We start from the raw sequence: 20359 nt of genomic DNA, 5'->3' as shown, positions 1-20359 counted from the left end.
GAGAATCATCCTAATACCTAATAGAGTTCACCTATATAAGCAAAACGTTTTATCTATCTCCTTCTAAGTTCTTGGAGTGGGGGGACAGTTTTGCTTAGACTCTTGAACTTGTTAAAAGTAAAAAAAAAAAAAAAGAGAGAGAGAGAGAGAAAGAGAGAGAGAATGCCCTGACCAGGTGGCTCAGTGTATAAAGCACTGACCAGGCACGCCAGAATCTGCATGGGTTCGACCCTGGGACAGGGCACATGAGAGAAGCAATCAATGAGTAAACTAAGTACAACAAGCTGATTCTTGTCTCTCTCAAATCAATGGGGGAAAAAAATTTAAATAAGAGACTTCACCAAAAGAAGGTTGAAAAATCAACACAAGCAAAAACTTATTGTGTAAGTTTAAAAAAAGAAAAAGAAATTTTGTTGGAAACCCCTTCTATCTGATACCACTTAAGAGTTCTGAATCTTTCATTGGCCGGATAGCTCAGTTAGATAGAGCATCGTCTCAAAGTACAGAGGTTGTTGGTTCAATCCCTGGTCAAGGCACATACAGAAACAGATGTTCCTGTCTCTCTCCTGTTCTCTCTCTAAAGTCAATAAAATAAAACATTAAAAAAAAAAAATCTTAGAGTTTTGAATTGTACTCACTGCTTCTTTGATTTATTCTAAGGTCCATATTTTTGAATTTTTTTTTTTTGTATTTTTCTGAAGCTGGAAACGGGGAGGCAGACAGACTCCTGCATGTGCCCGACCGGGATCCACCCGGCATGCCCACCAGGGGGCGATGCTCTGCCCATCCGGGGTGTCGCTCTGTTGCGACCAGAGCCACTCTAGCGCCTGGGGCAGAGGCCAAGGAGCCATCCCCAGCGCCCGGGCCAACCCTTGCTCCAATGGAGCCTCGGCTGCAGCAGGGGAAGAGAGAGAGAGAGGGGAAGGAGAGGGGGAGGGGTGCAGAAGTAGATGGGTGCCTCTCCTGTGTGCCCTGGCCAGGAATTGAACCCAGGACTTCCGCACGCCAGGCCAATGCTCTACCACTGAGCCAACCGGCCAGGGCCCATATTTTTGAACTTTAACATCTCTGAAATCAGGATCTTAAGACTGCTGACAGACAACTGTCATGCCTGCATACATGTTCTATATAAGTTCAAATGAGTGACTGAGTTGCACCGTACATGTTGTATTTACCACATAAAGTGTCTTTCAGAAAGGTTACATCATTGTTATGAGTATTAAAATATGTTATTGTGTAGATAGAAAAGTGAAGAAACAAGAATAAAAGGAATGAATTTCATATCAATGAAATAAATATCTGTTGTTGGAGAAATCAGAATAAAAATTTGCAGAAACGGTATTAATGACTTGAAATAAACTCCTGGAGAAAATACAGTAGTGCTCTTTTAAGAAATGCTGCACCACCCAGATCAACTCGTTAGAACATCATCCCAATACACCAAGGTTGTGGGTTCAATCTGCAGTAAGGGCACATACAAAAATCAACCAATGGCCGGACCAACACTGTTGCAGTGGACAGAGTGTCAAAATGGGACCCTTAAGTCTCAGGTTTGAAACCGCAAAGTTGCTGGCGTGAGCGTGGCTCACCAGCTTGACAGCAGGGTCACCAACTTGAGCATGGGACCATAGACATGATTCTATGGTTGCTGGCTTGAAGCCCAAGGTCGCTGGTTTGAGCAAGGGGTCACTGGCTCAGCTGGAGCTCCCTAGTCAAGATACATATGAGAAGCAATCAACGAACAACTAAAATGCTACAACTATGAGTTGATGCTTCTCATCTCTCTCCCTTCCTGTCTGTCCATTTGCCCTTCATCTCTCTCGCAAAAAATAAATAAAAATCAACCCAATAAGGGGAACAAATCAAAGTTTTTCTCTCCTTTCTTCCAATTTCTAAAAACCAGTAATTCTTAAAAACTGGTTTCATAAAAAATGCTGTAACAACTATTGAGAGCACAGAGCTTTATGCCATATGAAAAAATATGGACCCTGACAACTCAGTCAAAAGGTGACGCAAGCCTGACTGTGGTGGTACAGTGGATCAGGCCATCAACCTGGAACGCTGTGGTAGCCCGTTTGAAACCCAGGGCTTGCCCAGTGAACTAAAGTGAAGCAACTATAATCTCATTCCCTCTCTCTCTCCCGTCTCTTTAAAAATCAATAAATAGGCCCCGGCCGGTGGCTCAGAGGATAGAGCGTCAGTCTGGCACAGTTGTCGGCAAACCATGGCTCTTTGGTCCCTTGAGTGTGGCTCTTCCACAAAAAACTACATGCGGCCTGACCAGGTTGTGGCGCAGTGGATAGAATGTCAGACTGGGATGCAGAAGACCCAGGTTCGAGACACCGAGGTCGCCAGCTTGAGTGCGGGCTCATCTGGTTTGAGCAAAGGCTCATCAGCTTGAGCCCAAGGTCGCTGGCTCAAGCAAGGGGTTACTTGGTCTGCTGAAGGCACACAGTCAAGGCACATATGAGAAAGCAATCAATGAACAACTAAGGTGTTGCAATGCACAATGAAAAACTAGTGATTGATGCTTCTCATCTCTCCGTTCCTGTCTGTCTCTGTCTATCCCTCTCTCTGACTCTGTCTCTGTAAAAAAAAAAAAAAAAAACCACACATGCGGCTGCTACTACGATAAGGAATGTACGTACCTGTATAGTTTAAGTTTAAAAAATTTGGCTCTCAAAAGAAATTTCAACCGTTGTACTGTTGACATTTGGCTCTGTTGACTAATGAGTTTGCCGACCACTGGCCTGGCATATAGACATCCTGGGTTTGATTCCCAGTCAGGGGACATGGGAGAAGCAACCATCTGCTTCTCTCCCCCTTCTCTCCCTCTTCCTCTCCCGCAGCCAGTGGCTCAACTGGTTCCAGCATTAGTCCTGGGCGCTGAAGATAGCTCAGTTGGTCCAAGAGGGGCAGCCTCAGGCACTAAAAATAGCTCAGTACTCAAGCACTGGCCCCAGACAGGGGTGGCCAGGTGGATCCCAGTCATGTCACATGTAGAAATCTATCTATCTTCCCTACACCTACTTTAAAAAAAATCAATAAAGAAAATATTTTTTTTAAAAAAGTGATTCTGACTCAATGTGAAGTAGTGCTAGGAAGGCTTTAACCAATTTATTTCATGTATATTTTCTTTGTATGTATATAAATGGGCGCTATGGTATGATAAATACCATATCCAAGTTAAGTCTAAAGAAACTCTTTCATTAAGTATAAAATAAAAATTTTAAGTAAAAAGAAAACATATCAACTTAATTGGCAGTATTTTTTCTTAGTACTACATAAAATAAAATCTTAAATCATAAAAACTGATGGTACCTTAGATTTAATAAAATATGGTCAAAGATTTGTGGTTTGCCAAGAAAATAAGTCACCCCTGATTTTTGCCCAAACACCTCTCTAAACAAGAAGCATACCTAAAAGTGTATTAATCTACTTGTTCTGTAATTAAAATAATTTAGATATAAAGATTCAACATACTCGAATCTTTTAAAATACCAAATATGTAAGCATTAGCATTATTCAGTTTATAAAAACATATGAATTTTAACCCACTCAAATATTACTGAAAAGAAAGCTTTTTAAAACTAAGACTTTTCTTTTTAAAGCATTTACTCATGGTTTAAAACTATATGCCTTCTAAAAACATACCTGTTTTGCGTTTTGATGACAAGGTGAACAGTAAGTCCATCGTGAATTCCATGCTGACTCAGTGTATCTTGATCTTTTAAAATTTTTCCAGCAAATATCAACACAAGTTGGTCAGTATGTGACTTGAACCGTTTAGAGATTTCTTCCTTGAACTAAGAAGATAAAAATATGTATTACAAGTGTTTGCATAGCATCATCTCATCCAGTTTCTAAAACTACTTCAAGAGGCCCCATCTATAGATGTTGCAACAATCTAAAGAGTATACTACAAAAATGCTTCTTTTCTGTGTATCTTACTCTTATGGGAAAATAAGTACTACCACTTCACTCATCCTAATGCCAAGGTTTTATTATAGGTATACATATCCTATATTCAATCTTCTGCTAACGCATAACAATTCATTTCTTTGCAATATTCTTTTTTCTTTCTTAGAAAAGGACAGACAGAGAAGGAGAGAGATGAGAAGCATTAACTCTTTGTTGCAGTACTTTAGTTGTTCATCGATTGCTTTCTCATATGTGCCTTGACTGGGGGGCTGCAGATGAGCTAGTGACCCCTTGTTCAAGCCTGCAACCTTGGGTTCATATCTGATTCCATGCTCAAGCCAGCAACCCCGCCCTCAAGCTGGTGAGCCCGCACTCAAGCCAGCGACCTTGTGGTTTCAAATCTGAGTGCTCAGTATCCCAGGCCAATGCTCTAACCACTATGCCACTGCCTGGTCAGGCTCTTTGCAATATTCTTATTCTTTGCTTTTCAGTGGTGCTAAATGGAGTTCAAAACACATAGTTCTTACCAAGTTTACAGTAAGTTATTCCAAAGATTACTATCTCCAGTCATACTCTTTTCCAGTTGAATATATGTTTAGTGTATAGATATACTTCTCACAAAAATTAGGGGATATTTCAAAATGAATATGAAGCTACAAAATACAGTATCCTCTAATTTTTGTGAGCAGTGTATGTGTATATATATATATATATATATACACACACACACACACACACACACCATATATAGGAGCTAATATAAAGCATACAATTGAATATATTAAGATTATACTTTCGGCCCTGGCCGGTTGGCTCAGCGGTAGAGCGTCGGCCTGGCGTGCGGGGGACCCGGGTTCGATTCCCGGCCAGGGCACATAGGAGAAGCGCCCATTTGCTTCTCCACCCCCAACCCCCTCCTTCCTCTCTGTCTCTCTCTTCCCCTCCCGCAGCCAAGGTTCCATTGGAGCAAAGGTGGCCCGGGCGCTGGGGATGGCTCCTTGGCCTATGCCCCAGGTGCTAGAGTGGCTCTGGTCGCGACAGAGCGACGCCCTGGAGGGGCAGAGCATCGCCTCCTGGTGGGCAGAGCGTTGCCCCATGGTGGGCGTGCCGGGTGGATCCCGGTCGGGCGCATGCGGGAGTCTGTCTGACTGTCTCTTCCCGTTTCCAGCTTCAGAAAAGTACAAAAAAATAAAAATAAAAAATTAAAAAAAAAAAAAAAAGATTATACTTTCTTCCTTGCCTCTTTCACTCAACATTTAATAGCAAGCAGTATTATGCAGATGCAAAAATATAAAACAAAACCTTTCCCTGAAGGAAAAGACCAATGAAAGAATCAATCAAGTAAACCCAGAGTACAAAGGAAACAAAAAGGGCAGTTAGAGAAACTTTTCCAGTGAGAACTGAAAAAAGATTAGGAAGTAGCCAAGAAAACCTGAAAAGCTTCAGAGAATAACATGCAAAACCAGACAAGAGAAAAGAACATCATACTCTTAAAAAAAGAAAAGAAAAGAAAGCTTATTCTATGCAAGATAAGTGCAGGGGTCAGGAACCTTTTTGGCTAAGAGAGTCATGAACACCACATATTTTAAAATGTAATTCCATGACAGCCATACAACGACCCATGTATGTTACGCATTATCCAATAAAAATTTGGTGCCTGACCAGACAGTGGCGCAGTGGATAGAGCATCGGACTGGGATGCGGAAAACCCAGGTTCGAGACCCCGAGGTCACCAGCTTGAGCACAGGCTCATCTGGTTTGAGCAAAAGCCTACCAGCTTGGACCCAAAGTCACTGGCTCCAGCAGGGGGTTACTCGGTCTGCTGAAGGCCCACGGTCAGGCACATATGAGAAAGCAACCAATGAACAACTAAGGTGTTGCAATGCGCAATGAAAAACTAATGATTGATGCTTCACATCTCTCTCCGTTCCTGTCTGTCTGTCCCTGTCTATCCCTCTCTCGGACTCACTGTCTCTAAAAAATAAATAAATAAAATTTAAAAAAAAAATTTGGTGTTGTCCCAGAGGACAGCTGTGATTGGCTCCAGCCACCAGCAACCATGAACATGAGTGGTAGGAAATGAATGGATTGTAATACATGAGAATGTTTTATATTTTTAACATTATTTTTTTTATTAAAGATTTGTCTGCGAACCAGATGCAGTCGTCAAAAGAGCCACATCTGTCTTGCGAGCCATAGGTTCCAGACCCCTGGATAAGTGTTTCTCGCAAACCTTTAACAAAAATCACCTGTATGTTTTGGCTTGCTTTACTCCACTGTTCAAACCAGGAAATCCCAGAGTGGGCCAAAGAATCTACATTAACAGACCATTTCAAGGAACCAGTACAAATTCAGAAAAGAATCACATCTTAAATCATTCTACCCAATGCCCTACAGAAGTGTGTCTCCACAGATTATGGCACTATCATTAACAGGGTTTTTGAAAACATAAGGAGATCTTTTTGGTTGTCACAGTAAATGGAAAGACACATTAAAATATCTGAGATTTTAAAAACTCTTATAGGGGTGGAAAGGAGAGAAATATAAACAAAACAAGATAGGACATGTGTCAATCATTGTTGAAAATGAGAGGTGCATGAGAGTTGCTGGTTGACTCAGTGGATAGGCCGTCACCCTGGCGTATGGACGTCCCAGGTTCAATTCTGGTCAGGGCACACAAGAGAAGCGACCATCTGCTTCTCTCCCCCTTCTGTCCCTCTTCCCCTACCATAGCCAGAAGCTCAATTTGTAAGAGCATTGGCCTTGGGTGTTGAGAATAGCTTGGTTGGTCACAGTCTAAAAGTAGCTCAACTGATTCAAGCATTGCCCTAGACAGGGGTTGTTGTGGAATCCTGGTCGGGGCACATGCTAGCATCTGTCTTACTATTTCCCCTACTCTCACTTAAAAAAAAATCATAAAGATAATGTAAAATTATATTACAATAAATATTTTAAAACTTTTCCAAATGGACTTTTCTTCCTTTGTCTGAAATTATGATATACGGCCCTTTTATCTAAGATAAGCAATTTCCAAGTAACTAAAAAAATCCTTGTAGAACACTATTTGAATAATATTCTATATAGGGATAGGTCAATCCATAATTTAACCATTCATCTATTAGTAGACATCTCATTTCTCCCTTTAGTAGCTATTAGAAATAATGTAATGAGCAGAATACACAGCTTTGTAAAAATTGAATGAGAATGTGTGAAAAATGCAAGCATTCAGCACAGGTGGTAGTCAATAAATAGTAGCTACTACTATGCCAGCTATCTTAATTCTCAGTTAATTCTGTAAGGCAGATGTTTTAAATCCTTTCTCAGATACAGAAACAAAGAAAAGTTCAATATGCCCCCGTTCTCTCATAATGACATGAGTCATAAACTAATGGTAGGAGTAAAACTTAGGTAGATTTCAAGGACCAACATACTCGGAGATTAACTATATTCTAATTCCTAAGTAAAATGAGAGTAATCTAGATTTGCATTTTTAAATTATACTAAGAAATCCTTTCCAGAATCCTTGATATCCCATGCCATTCCAAAATAAGTGATTTAATTGTCTAAAATACAATTATGTAGCTATTTTAGCATATTTTAGGAGTTGAAGGTAAAATGCTAGATTGAAAACACACATCTATTCACTTCTTTCTAAATCCCCAGTAAAACAATGATAAAAGATTTTTTAGCTTTATGGGAGATATAACATACCATACCATACAATTGGCCCATTTAGGATGTACAATACTGTAATATGTATCAATACTTCATTCCTTTTTATAAGCTAAATGATATTGTATTGTATGGTTATACAACATTTTGTTTATGCATTCATCAGCTGATGGACATTTGGGTTGTTTACACCATTAGGCTATTATGAATAATGCTGCTATAAACAATTCAAGTACAAGTTTTTGTGTGGACAAATGTTTTCCATTTCTTTTGGGTATACATATAGATGTGAATTACTAAGTCATATGGTAACTCTTGTTTTTTGTTATTGTTGTTGTTTTTTTGTATTTTTCTGAAGCTGGAAATGGGGAGAGACAGTCAGACAGACTCCCGCATGCGCCCAATGGGGATCCACCTGGCACACCCACCAGGGGACGACGCTCTGCCCACCAGGGGGCGTCGCTCTGTTGCGACCAGAGCCACTCTAGTGCCTGGGGCAGTGGCCAAGGAGCCATCCCCAGCGCCCAGGCCATCTTTGCTCCAATGGAGCCTCGGCTGTGGGAGGGGAAGAGAGAGACCGAGAGGAAGGAGAGGGGCAGGGGTGGAGAAGCAGATGGGTGCTTCTCCTGTGTGCCCTGGCCAGGAATCGAACCCAGGACTTCTGCACGCCAAGCCAACGCTCTACCACTGAGCCAACCGGCCAGGGCAGTAACTCTTGGTTTTTAACCATTTCAAGAACCACTCGAGTGTTATTCTCAGTTGCTATGTACCATTACACATTCCCACCATCAGTGTATCAGAGTTCCAATCTCTACACATCTTCATCAATACTTGTTATTACCTGACTTTTTAATTATAGACATCCAAATGGGTGTGAAGTGGTTTTGATCTGTAGTCTCCTGATAGTTAATGATGTTGAATCTCTTTATGTGTTTATTTCTCTATTTTCTTTGGAAACTATTTATTCAGATCTTTTGCCCATTTTTTTTAAAACAATTTTATTTATTTTTTTTACAGAGACAGAGAGAGTCAGAGAGAGGAATAGACAGGGACAGAGAGAGATGAGAAGCATCAATCAGTTTTTCATTGCAACACCTTAGTTGTTCATTGATTGATTTCTCTTATGTGTCTTGACTGTGGGCCTTCAGCAGACCGAGTAACCCTTGCTGGAGCCAGCGACCTTGGGTCCAAGCTGGTGAGCTTTTGCTCAAACCAGATGAGCCCACGCTCAAGCTGGCAACCTCGGGGTCTCGAACCTGGATCCTCGGCATCCCAGTCCGACACTCTATCCACTGTGCTACCACCTGGTCAGGCTCTTTTGCCCATTTTTTAATAGGATTGTCTTTTAAATTGAGTTATAAAATTTTTATATATTCTAGATAAAAGATTCTTACAGACATATGATTCGCAAAAAAAAATTTTTTGAGGCAAAAACTCTGACAATATAACAAAGAATTTCTGGCCTCAGTTGGAACAGAATTTTGAAACTAGGTATGAAACAGACCATGGTCAATGAATTTAGTCAATCCAAGTGAAATGAACCTTGAATTGGCAATGAAGAAAGTTAAACTAATTCAATCCCCAGAATCTGCATAATTCCCGTAAGACTCAGTACCACCAGGGGCTGAAAGTAGGGGGTTAGGGAATAAGTGCCTAAATGATAAAATAAGGATTATTTGAAAGTCTAAGAAGCAAACATATCCTCACTGCATACTAAGCAAGCAACTATCCACCTCCACAAACCCAACAAAAAGACGAGAAGATATTTTTTTCATCTCTGTAAAGGGAACAGAGGGTCTCTGGACTAAAGAACACAAGTACACTGAGAGCAGAAGAAAAGACTAAAAACAGCCCCTCCCTTTCCAGATAGTTCAGTTGGTTAGAGCATTGTCCCAATACACAAGGGTTGCGGGTTCAATCCCCAGTCAGAACACAAATGTTAACCAATGAATGCATAAATAAAAGCATAACAACAAATCAATGTTTCTCTCTCTCCCTTCCTCTCTAAAATCAATTTAGCCTGACCAGTAGTGGCACAGTGGATAGAGCGCTGACCTGGGACAATGAGGTTTAAACCCCAAGGTCTCCGTCTTGAGCACAGGCTCATCAGTTTGAACGTGGGTTGTCGACTTGAGCATGGGATCATCAACATGAAGCCATGGTTGCTGGCTTGAGCCCAAACGTCACTGGCTTGAAGCCCAAAGTCGCTGGCTTGAGCAAAGGGTCACTGGCTCACCTAGAGCCCCAGGTCAAGGTACATAAGCAACAAAGATATCTAGGTAAGTGACATCTTACCTAGAGCGGTAGTTCCCAATGGGGTTGAGGGGGCTCTCTAGTCACCCTGGGGACCATTTCTGAAAAGTGTCTGAAAACATTTCTGGTTGTCACAAAAAAAGTTAACACTGACATCTGCTCAACATCCTACAATGCACGGGACAGCCCCAACAACAAAGAATTATCCAACTCAAAATATTAATAATGACAAGGTTGAGAAACTTTGTCCTATAGCTGTACTTCTCAAAATGTGGTCCCCAGATGAGTAATATTCACCATTACCAGGATAACTTGTCAACAACAAAATGAAAATTCTCAGGCCATACCCAAGATCAAACAAATCAAAACCACTAGGGATGGGACCCAGCAAGCTATGGTTTAACAAGCATTCCATGTGATTCTGACACACACTAAGCTTAGAGAACCACTGCCTACTTTAGGTCTAACAATTTTTTTAACATAGGCAATAAAGGAACATCAGAAGAATATACAACACTAACATTGACAAAATGCAAAAGCAATAAAAGTGTCTCAACAAATAAATTACTAAGGAGGAAAAAGCAGAGGGAATCCTGTAGACCAAAGGTAGTCAACCATTTTACACCTACCGCCCACTTTTGTATCTCTGTTAGTAGTAAAATTTTCTAATCGCCCACCGGTTCCACAGTAATGGTGATTTATAAAGTAGGGAAGTAATTTTACTTTATAAAATGTATATAAAGCAGAGTTACAGCAAGTTAAAGCATATAATAATAATTACTTACCAAGTACTTTATGTCGGATTTTCGTTAACTTTGGCAGAATAAATCTTTATAAAACAACTTACTATAGTTAAACCTATCTTTTTATTTATACTTTGGTTGCTCCGCTACCGCCCACCATGAAAGCTGGAACACCCACTAGTGGGCAGTAGGGACCAGGTTGACTACCACTGCTGTAGACGAAAATAAAACTTTCAAGTACACATAAAACGCTAAGATTGACCATAACCTAGGTCATAAAATCTCATAAACTTAAAATACCTGAAATCATCTAAGTATACTCTCTGGCAATAATGATATTACAATAGAAATCAGTAACAAAAAAAATCTGGAAAATCCCCAATTAAAAAAATACTTCTAAATAATTCATGGATCTAAGAGGAAGTCTTGAGGAGAAATTTAAAAATATTTTCGACTAAACAAAAATGAAGCTACAATATTCAATGCCTAGGGATATTTACAGCATTAGAGGCTTAATATATTTAAAAAGACCACAAATCAGTAATCTGTACTTCAACCTTTAAAAACTAGAAAAGGAAAACTGAGCCTCGGTGGTCGTGCATCAACCTGGGACACTGAGGTCCTAGGTTCGAAACCCCAAGGTCACTGGCCTGAGTGCAGATTTACCTACCTTGAGCGTAGGCTCACCGGCTTGAGCACGGTTGCTAGCTCGAGCATGGGATCATGGACATGATCCCCAGTGAATGGCTAAGACCCCCTGCCCCTGTCAAGGCACTATGAAAAGCAATCAATGAACAATTAAAGTGCTGCAACTACGAATTAATGCTGCTCATCTCTCTCTCCTTCAGTCTTCACACACACACACACACAAAAACTAATAAAACCCAAACAATAAATTAATAAAAACAGAAGCAGAAATAAACAAAACCAGAGAAATATCTTTTAAAATATCAGTAAAATTGATAAACAACCTAGGTTGACCAATAAAAAAACCAGAAGACATCAATTAAAAGTATTAGAAACAACAGAAGGGAATGACTACAGACCTCACAAATAAAGGATACAGCAAAAGTAGATTTTCAGTCATTCATATGAAAAATAATACAATAGATAATGGAATACTGTTCTTGTATTCACAACTGTAAACCTAATTTTTGCCTCACCCTGTATTAAAAGGATAGTTCTACACATAAATATTTGACAACTTTGGTGAAGTGGACTAATTTCTGAAAAATTCAAGCTATCAGAACTCATTTAATAAGGAAAAAAAAAAGGCCTCATTTAATCTCTGAAAAGGGGACACCTCTCAATTCATTTCAAGAGGCCAGTAATACCAATACCAAAACCAGGAAAGAAAATTCAAGAAAACTACAAACCAACAACCCTCATGAAGACAGATGCAGAAATTCTCCACAAAAAAATACTGGACAAGTCAAATCCAGCAATGTGGAAACAAGAATAACTCTAATGACAAAGCGGGGTTTATCCTGGAAATATGAAGCTAAGTCAACATTGACAATCAATGTAATTCACTATATTAACAGTTAAAATAACAAAAACCATATTCTCATCCATAGTAAAAAACAGCATTTGACAACCTTCATTCATAACAAAACTCATAAGTCAGTAATAAAAGGAACTATTTAAACTTGATAAAGTTCCTCTTCAAAATATCTAGTTAACACCACACTTGATGGTAAACAACTGAATATTTTCCCTCTAAGATTAGAAACAAAGCAAGGATGTCCACTCTCACTGCCCTATATTCAACATCCTACCTAAGTCCCAGCCAATGCAATGGGAAGGGGAGTGGGGTGTGGGGAGACCATGATTACTGGAAAAGAAGAAACAAGGTAGTTATTAGTCCCTTTCAATGTATGAACCTTATATGCATCCTACTTTAAAAATAAATCTTTATATGAGAATGAGAAGACAAACAGGGAGAAAATACTTGCAAAGGACACATCTGACAAAGAACTGTATCTAAAATAGCCAAAATACACTTAAACTTAACAATAAGAGACTGAACAACCTGACAAAAACAAGGACAAGAGACTAACACCTCACCAAAGTACAGCTTATAAAAAAAGATGCACCACATCATATACCATTAGGGAACTGCAAAGTAAAACAAGGCATTATAGCCTGACCAGGCGGTGGCGCAGTGGATAGACTGTCGGACTGGGATGCAGAGGACCCAGGTTCAAGACCCCAAGGTCACCAGCTTGAGCGCGGGCTCATCTGGCTTGAGCAAAAGCTCACCAGCTTGAACCCAAGGTCACTGGCTTGAGCAAGGGGTTACTCGGTCTGCTGAAGACCTGTGGTCAAGGCACATATGAAAAAGCAATCAATGAACAACTAAGGTCTTGCAACGAAAAACTGATGATTGATGCTTCTCATCTCTCTCCGTTCCTGTCTGTCTGTCCCTGTTTATCCCTCTCTCTGTCCCTGGGGGAAAAAAACAAAACAACAAAAAAAACCAAAAAACGAGGCAGCGACTTCCCTGGCCTCCATCTTTCTTCGGGGCCAGGAAACCTCGTCAGGCGGGATGCGCTATACTAAATAAAGCCTTTGCTATTCCGCAAAAAAAAAAAAACACACACACAAAAAAAACGAGGCATTATACAATTACTAGAATGGCCATTCCAAACCACATACAATTAGAATGACCCATCCAAATCACAAAAATTCTGGAACTCGCATTCACTGTTGATAGAAATATAAAATGGTACAGGCAATTTGGAATACACTGGCAGGTTCTTACAAAACTAAACATACACTTATCATTTGAGTCAGCAGTAGTGCTCCTTGTTATTTACCTAAAAGAACTGAAAATGGCCCTGGCCGGTTGGCTCAGCGGTAGAGCGTCGGCCTAGCGTGCAGAGGACCCGGGTTCGATTCCCGGCCAGGGCACACAGGAGAAGCGCCCATTTGCTTCTCCACTCCTCCGCCGCGCTTTCCTCTCTGTCTCTCTCTTCCCCTCCCGCAGCCGAGGCTCCATTGGAGCAAAGATGGCCCGGGCGCTGGGGATGGCTCTGTGGCCTCTGCCTCAGGCGCTAGAGTGGCTCTGGTCGCAACATGGCGACGCCCAGGATGGGCAGAGCATCGCCCCCTGGTGGGCAGAGCGTCGCCCCATGGTGGGCGTGCCGGGTGGATCCCGGTCGGGCGCATGCGGGAGTCTGTCTGACTGTCTCTCCCTGTTTCCAGCTTCAGAAAGATGAAAAAAAAAACCAAAAAAAAAAAAACTGAAAATGTGTGTCCGCACAAAACCTTCACACGAATGATTACAGCAGCTTTACTCATTAACTGCCAAAACTTAGAAGCAATCAAGATGTTCTTCAGTAGATGAATGGATAAACTGTGGTATATCCAAACAGTGGAATATTACTTTGTGCTAAAAAGAAATAAGCTATCACACCATGAAAAGCCATGGAGGAATCATAAATGCATACACTGTATTACTAAATCAAAGAAGCCAATTTGAAAGGCAAAACTATGCAGATGGTAAAATAATCAGTGGTTGCCAGGAGTTAGGGGAGAAAAAGGGATGGCAAGGCAGAGCACAGGTCATTATACATTTGTCAAATCCATAAAATGCAAAAATACCAAGCATAAACTTTAATTTAAACTCTGGATTTTGAGTGATAACAAAGTATCAACATAGGCCCATTAACTGTAACAAACTTACCACTCTGGGGTGGGATGTCAGTGGGAAGAGCTAGGGAAAAAGAAACTCAGTACTTTCTTCTCAATTTGCTGTGAATCTAAAACTGCTCTTAAAAAATAAAGTCTAGCCTGGCCTGCAGTGGTGCAGTGGATGGAACATGAATCTGGAACGCTTGAGGTTACTGGTTCAAGACCCTGGGCTTGCCCAGTCAAGGCACATACAATAAGTGGTCAATGAACAACTAAAACTCAAACAACTATGAGTTGATACTTCTCGTACCCCAACCCCATCTCTCTTTCCTCTCTCTCTGTAAAATCAATAAATCAAATCTTTAATAGTCTGCTTTTTTAAAGTAAAAATATAGCATAATAAATAGATGCTATCACTATGCTAAAAAATCATTTTGAGACTGGAGAAATTCTGAACTGACAAAATTAAATTGATCCTGACTAGGTGGTGATACAGTAGAGTGTAGGCCTGGAATGCTGAGGACACAGGTTCAAAACTCCGAGGTCATGGCTTGAGTGCAGGCTCACCAGCTTGAGCACAGGGTCGCGGACTTGAGCAAGTGATCACAGACATGACCCCATGGCCAAAGGCTTGAGCAAAGGGTCACTGGCTCAGCTGGAGCCCCCAGTCAAGGCACATATGAGAAAGCAATCAATGAGCAACTAAGTTGCTATGACTACGAATTGATGCTCCTCATCTCTCCTTTCCTGTCTGTATCTCTCCCCCCCCCCCAAAAAAAAGAAAAAGAAATTGACTGGTAAAGTAAGATAATGTATACTTTTTTTAAATTAATTGATTTTTAGAGAGGGAGGGAAAAAAGATCGATTTGTTTTTCCATTTATTTATGCACTCACTGGTTCCCTTTTTTTTTTTTTACAGAGGGGGGGGAGGGATAGGGACAGAGAGAGATGAGAAGAATCAATCATCAGTTTTTCATTGTGATACCTTAATTATTCATTGACTGCTTTCTCATATGTGCCTTGACTGTGGGCCTTCAGCAGACCGAGTAACCCCTTGCTCAAGCCAGCGACCTTGGGTCAAGGCTGGTTGATTCTTGTTATGTACCCTGATCAGGTACCATACCTGCAACCTTGGCATATTAGGACAACAACTCTAACCAACTGAACTACCGGCCATGGTTTGATTATGTTTCTTTAAAGAGTCCTTATCTCTTTGCCTGACCAGGAAGTGGCACAGGGGGTAGAGCATCGGCCTGGGATGCAGAGGACCCAGGTTCAAAACGCTAAGATTGCTGGCTAGAGTGCAGGCTCATCCAGCTTGAGCAGAGTCACTGGCTTGAGCGTGGGATCATAGACATGATCCCATGGTAGCTGGCTCGAGCAAGGGGTCACTCACTCTGCTGCAGTTCCACAGTCAAGGCTCATACGAGAAAGCAATCAATGAACTAAGGTGCCACAACGAAGAATTGATACTCCTCATCTATCTCCCTTCATGTCTCCCTCTCTCTCTCTCTCTCTGCCTGTCACCAAAAAAAAAAAAAAAAAAAAAAAAAAAAAGTCCTTATCTTTTAAAAACGCATGATGAAATATTAAGGGATAAAATAATGATGTAGGAGAGACGCATCAAAATAATAAGAGCCTGTCCAGGCGGTGGCACACTGAATAGAGGGTTGGACTGGGATGCAGAGCACCCAGGTTCGAAACCCCGAGGTTGCCAGCTTGAGCACCGGCTCATCTGGTTTGAGCAGAAGCTTACCAGCTTGGACCCAAGGTCGCTGGCTCGAGCAAGGGGTCACTCGATCTGCTGAAGGCCCGCGATCAAAGCACACACAAGAAAGCAATCAATGAACAACTAAGGTGTCGCAACAAAAAACTAATGATTGATGCTTCTCATCTCTCTCCATTCCTGTCTGTCTGTCCTTGTCCATCCCTCTCTCTGACTCTCTGTCTCTGTAAAAAAGAAAATAAGAAGAATAAAAGGTAAGGGACATTACATTACAGAAAGTACACCCCAGACAAGGCTGGCTATAGATTAATTGTTAAAGCTGGATGATGTTTTAACTTACTATTATCTCTCCTTTCTGTATATTTGAAATTACTTGTTAATTTAAAAATTAACAAAAAAATTTAGGCCCTGGCCAGTTGGCTCAGCGGTAGAGCGTCGGCCTGGCGTGCGGGGGACCCGGGTTCGATTCCCGGCCAGGGCACATAGGAGAAGTGCCCATTTGCTTCTCCACCCCCCCTCCTTCCTCTCTGTCTCTCTCTTCCCCTCCCGCAGCCAAGGCTCCATTGGAGCAAAGATGGCCCGGGCGCTTTGGATGGCTCCTTGGCCTCTGCCCCATGCGCTAGAGTGTATCTGGTCGAGGCAGAGCGATGCCCCCTGGTGGGCAGAGCGTAGCCCCTGGTGGGCGTGCCAGGTGAATCCTGGTTGGGCGCATGCGGGAGTCTGTCTGACTGTCTCTCCCCGTTTCCAGCTTCAGAAAAATACAAAAAAATAAATAAATAAAATAAAAAAATATAAAATAAAATAAAAAAAAAAAAATTTAAAGGGGGCTGACAACCTAGAATTTTAGATCATGAAAAGTCCTTCAAAATGTAATTGAAATACAGTTTAGAACACACATAAACAAAGAGAATTTATTACTCAGCATATATACACTACAGGAAATGTTACTGTGTTCATCAGTAGAAGAAAATGATTCTAGATGCAAGGCTAAAGAATATTAGAGCCTGACCAGGCGGTGGCACAGTGAATAGAGCATTGGACTGGGATGCGGAAGGACCCAGGTTCGAGACCCCGAGGTCGTCAGCTTGAGCGTGGGCTCATCTGGTTTGAGCAAAAGCTCACCAGCTTGGACTCAAGGTCGCTGGCTCAAGCAAGAGGTTACTCGGTCTGCTGAAGGCCCATGGTCAAGGCACATATGAGAAAGCAATCAATGAACAACTAAGGTGTCGCAACGAAAAACTGATAATTGATGCTTCTCATCTCTCTCCGTTCCTGTCTGTCCCTATCTATCCCTCTCTCTGACTCACTCTCTCTGTCCCTGTAAAAAAAAAAAAAAAAATATATATATATATATATATATATATATTAGAAAGGATGGATAAATTAAAGTAAAAATTGAGTCTATAGCCCTGGCCGGTTGGCTCAGCGGTAGAGCGTCGGCCTAGCGTGCGGAGGACCCGGGTTAGATTCCCGGCCAGGGCACACAGGAGAAGCGCCCATTTGCTTCTCCACCCCTCCGCCGCGCTTTCCTCTCTGTCTCTCTCTTCCCCTCCCGCAGCCAAGGCTCCATTGAAGCAAAGATGGCCCGGGCGCTGGGGATGGCTCTGTGGCCTCTGCCCCAGGCGCTAGAGTGGCTCTGGTCGCAACATGGCGACGCCCAGGATGGGCAGAGCATCGCCCCCTGGTGGGCAGAGCGTCGCCCCTGGTGGGCGTGCCGGGTGGATCCCAGTCGGGCACATGCGGGAGTCTGTCTGACTGTCTCTCCCTGTTTCCAGCTTCAGAAAAATGAAAAAGAAAAAAAAAATTTAAAAAAAAAAAAATTGAGTCTATAAAGCATAAATTATGTCTTGTAATGGAAGGAAGACACGTCAGTCAATCTGTCAAGTCCAAAGAGGGTTAAATGTTCAATTGTTCTAAGGTTCTTGAATTAACTGGAAAGAAATACAAGTACTTATTTTGACATTTTATAAATTAAGATGCATATGGTAATTGGTAACTACTAAAAGAATAAAAACAACATACCAACCTAATTAAAGGTGGCAACTGAAACAATACAAAATAGTCCAACAGAAAGAGAAAAAACAGCACAGAATAGACAGGAAAAATATTAATCAAATAGTATAACAACAAATGAAAGCCAAAAGTACCAGTCATTACATAACAGACTATATTATATGTTAAAATCACCACAAATTGCCAGACTGAATTTAAAAAACCAACTTCATCCTAATTAAAAAGATAAACCTAAGCTATAAAGGAAAACAAAGTTTGAAAGAATAAAGATGGATCAAGAGTCTGACCTGCTTGCCTGACCTGTGGTGGCGCAGTGGATAAAAGTGTCAACCTGGAAATGCTGAGGTTGCCGGTTCGAAACCCTGGGCTTGCCTTGTCAAGGCACATATGGGAGTTGATGCTTCCTGCTCCTCCCCCCTTCCCTCTTTCTCTCTCCCCTCTCTATAATGAATAAATAAAGTCTTTAAAAAAAAAAAAAAAGACTCTGACCTGCCTAACCAGGCGGTGGTGCAGTGGATAGAGCATCAGACTGGGATGTAGGATGTGGAGGACCCAGGTTTGAGACTCCAAGGTCGCCAGGTCGCCAGCTTGAGCGTGGGCTCATGTGGTTTGCGCAAAAGCTCACCAGCTTGCCGCCCTGGCCGGTTGGCTCAGTGGTAGAGCGTCGGCCTGGCATATGGAAGTCCCGGGTTCGATTCCCGGCCAGAGCACACAGGAGAAGCGCTCATGTGCTTCTCCACCCCTCCCTCCCTCCTTCCTCTCTGTCTCTCTCTTCCCCTCCCGCAGCGAGGCTCCATTAGAGCAAAGATGGCCCGGGCACTGGGGATGGCTCCTTGGCCTCTGCCCCAGGCGCTGGAGTGGCTCTGGTCACAACAGAGCGACGCCCCTGGTGGGCAGAGCGTCGCCCCCTGGTGGGCGTGGCGGATGGATCCCGGTCGGGCGCATGCGGGAGTCTGTCTGACTGTCTCTCCCCGTTTCTAGCTTCAGAAAAAATACAAAAAAAATAAAAAATAAAAAATAAATAAATAAATAAAAACTCACCAGCTTGGACCCAAGGTCGCTGGCTCAAACAAGGGGTTACTCAGTCTGCTGTAGCCCCACAGTCAAGACACATATGAGAAAGCAATCAATGAACAACTAAAGTGTTGCAATGAAAAACTAATGATTGATGCTTCTCATCTCTCTCGGTTCCTGTCTGTCCCTATCTATCCCTCTCTCTGACTCTCTGTCTCTGTAAAAATAAATAAAATAAATAAATAAATAAATAAAATGTTGCCAGTGAGGCTCACTGGAGTAAGAGCACTTCGCCCCAAGTCAGATCTCTCAAATTCCAAGGTTCACACTGTCTCCAAAATGCAGACCACATTTTAATATATTTAACTATTAGGCCAAAAAACATCTTCCCACTTTCTCAAAATATTAATATATACACACAAATAAATAATAAATAGTGGAACAAGTTAGTTATATGCCAATGTGGAAAGATCACAAAGAAACAAGGAAAAAGAGTAAAGGAAAGAAAGGTGCACATGAGGCCTGGCCGGCTGGCTCAGTGGATAGAGCATCAGCCCAGCGTATGGATGTCCCTGGTTCAATTCCAAGTCGGCACATATGAGAAGCGACCATATGCTTCTCTCCTCCTCCCCGTGGTCTCTCTTCATTGGATCCGGGCACTGAAGATAGATTGGTGATCTAAAGCTCAGGTACACAGTTGATTCGAGCATCGGCCCTAGATAGCAGTTACCAGGTGGATCCCGTTTGGGGCTCATGCAAGAGTCTGACTCACTGTCTCCCCTCCTCTTACTTAAGAAAGCTGTGCATAGCCCTGGCCGGTTGGCTCAGTGGTAGAGCATCGGCCTAGCGTGCAGTAGTCCCGGGTTCAATTCCAGGCCAGGGCACACAGGAGAAGCACCCATCTGCTTCTCCACCCCTCCCCCTCTCCTTCCTTTCTGTCTCTCTCTTCCCCTCCTGCAGCCAAGGCTCCATTGGAGCAAAGTTGGCCGAGGCACTGGGGATGGCTCTATTGCCTCTGCCTCAGGTACTAGAATGGCTCTGGTTGCAACATAGTGATGCTCCAAATGGGCAGAGCATTGCCCCCTAGTGGGCATGCCAGGTGGATCCCGGTTGGGCGCATGTGGAAGTCTGTCTGACTGCCTCCCCGTTTCCAACTTCAGAAAAATACAAAAAAAAAAAAAAAAAAGAAAGCTGTGCATAATAATCTCATCTGCTTAATAGGAATAAGCAGGAAATAAACAAGGCATATAGATAAACACTTTTCTTGAGAGAATCACAAAAATATATTAATAGGATTTCTTTGGACACTCTTTATTTCATACTTGTCTACATAATTTGAATTGTTTAATGTTACAGTAATAGCATGCATAATGTGTTTAAT

The 20359-nt window shown here is 42.0% G+C and overlaps 1 protein-coding gene across 2 annotated transcripts in view; it reads right to left on the bottom strand.

Annotated features, from left to right (window-relative positions):
* Positions 1-20359, bottom strand: part of UBQLN1 (ubiquilin 1) — a 76362-nt gene that overhangs the window by 33530 nt on the left and 22473 nt on the right. For both annotated transcript variants that reach the window (XM_066257002.1, XM_066257003.1), the window contains exon 2: positions 3655-3806. In XM_066257002.1, the coding sequence (XP_066113099.1) occupies positions 3655-3806 (152 nt within the window). The remainder of the gene's footprint in view (positions 1-3654; positions 3807-20359) is intronic.

This window comes from Saccopteryx bilineata, chromosome 2 (genome assembly GCF_036850765.1).
Source record: "Saccopteryx bilineata isolate mSacBil1 chromosome 2, mSacBil1_pri_phased_curated, whole genome shotgun sequence".
NCBI lineage: Eukaryota > Metazoa > Chordata > Mammalia > Chiroptera > Emballonuridae > Saccopteryx > Saccopteryx bilineata.
This window is presented reverse-complemented; position numbering and strand designations above follow the sequence as displayed.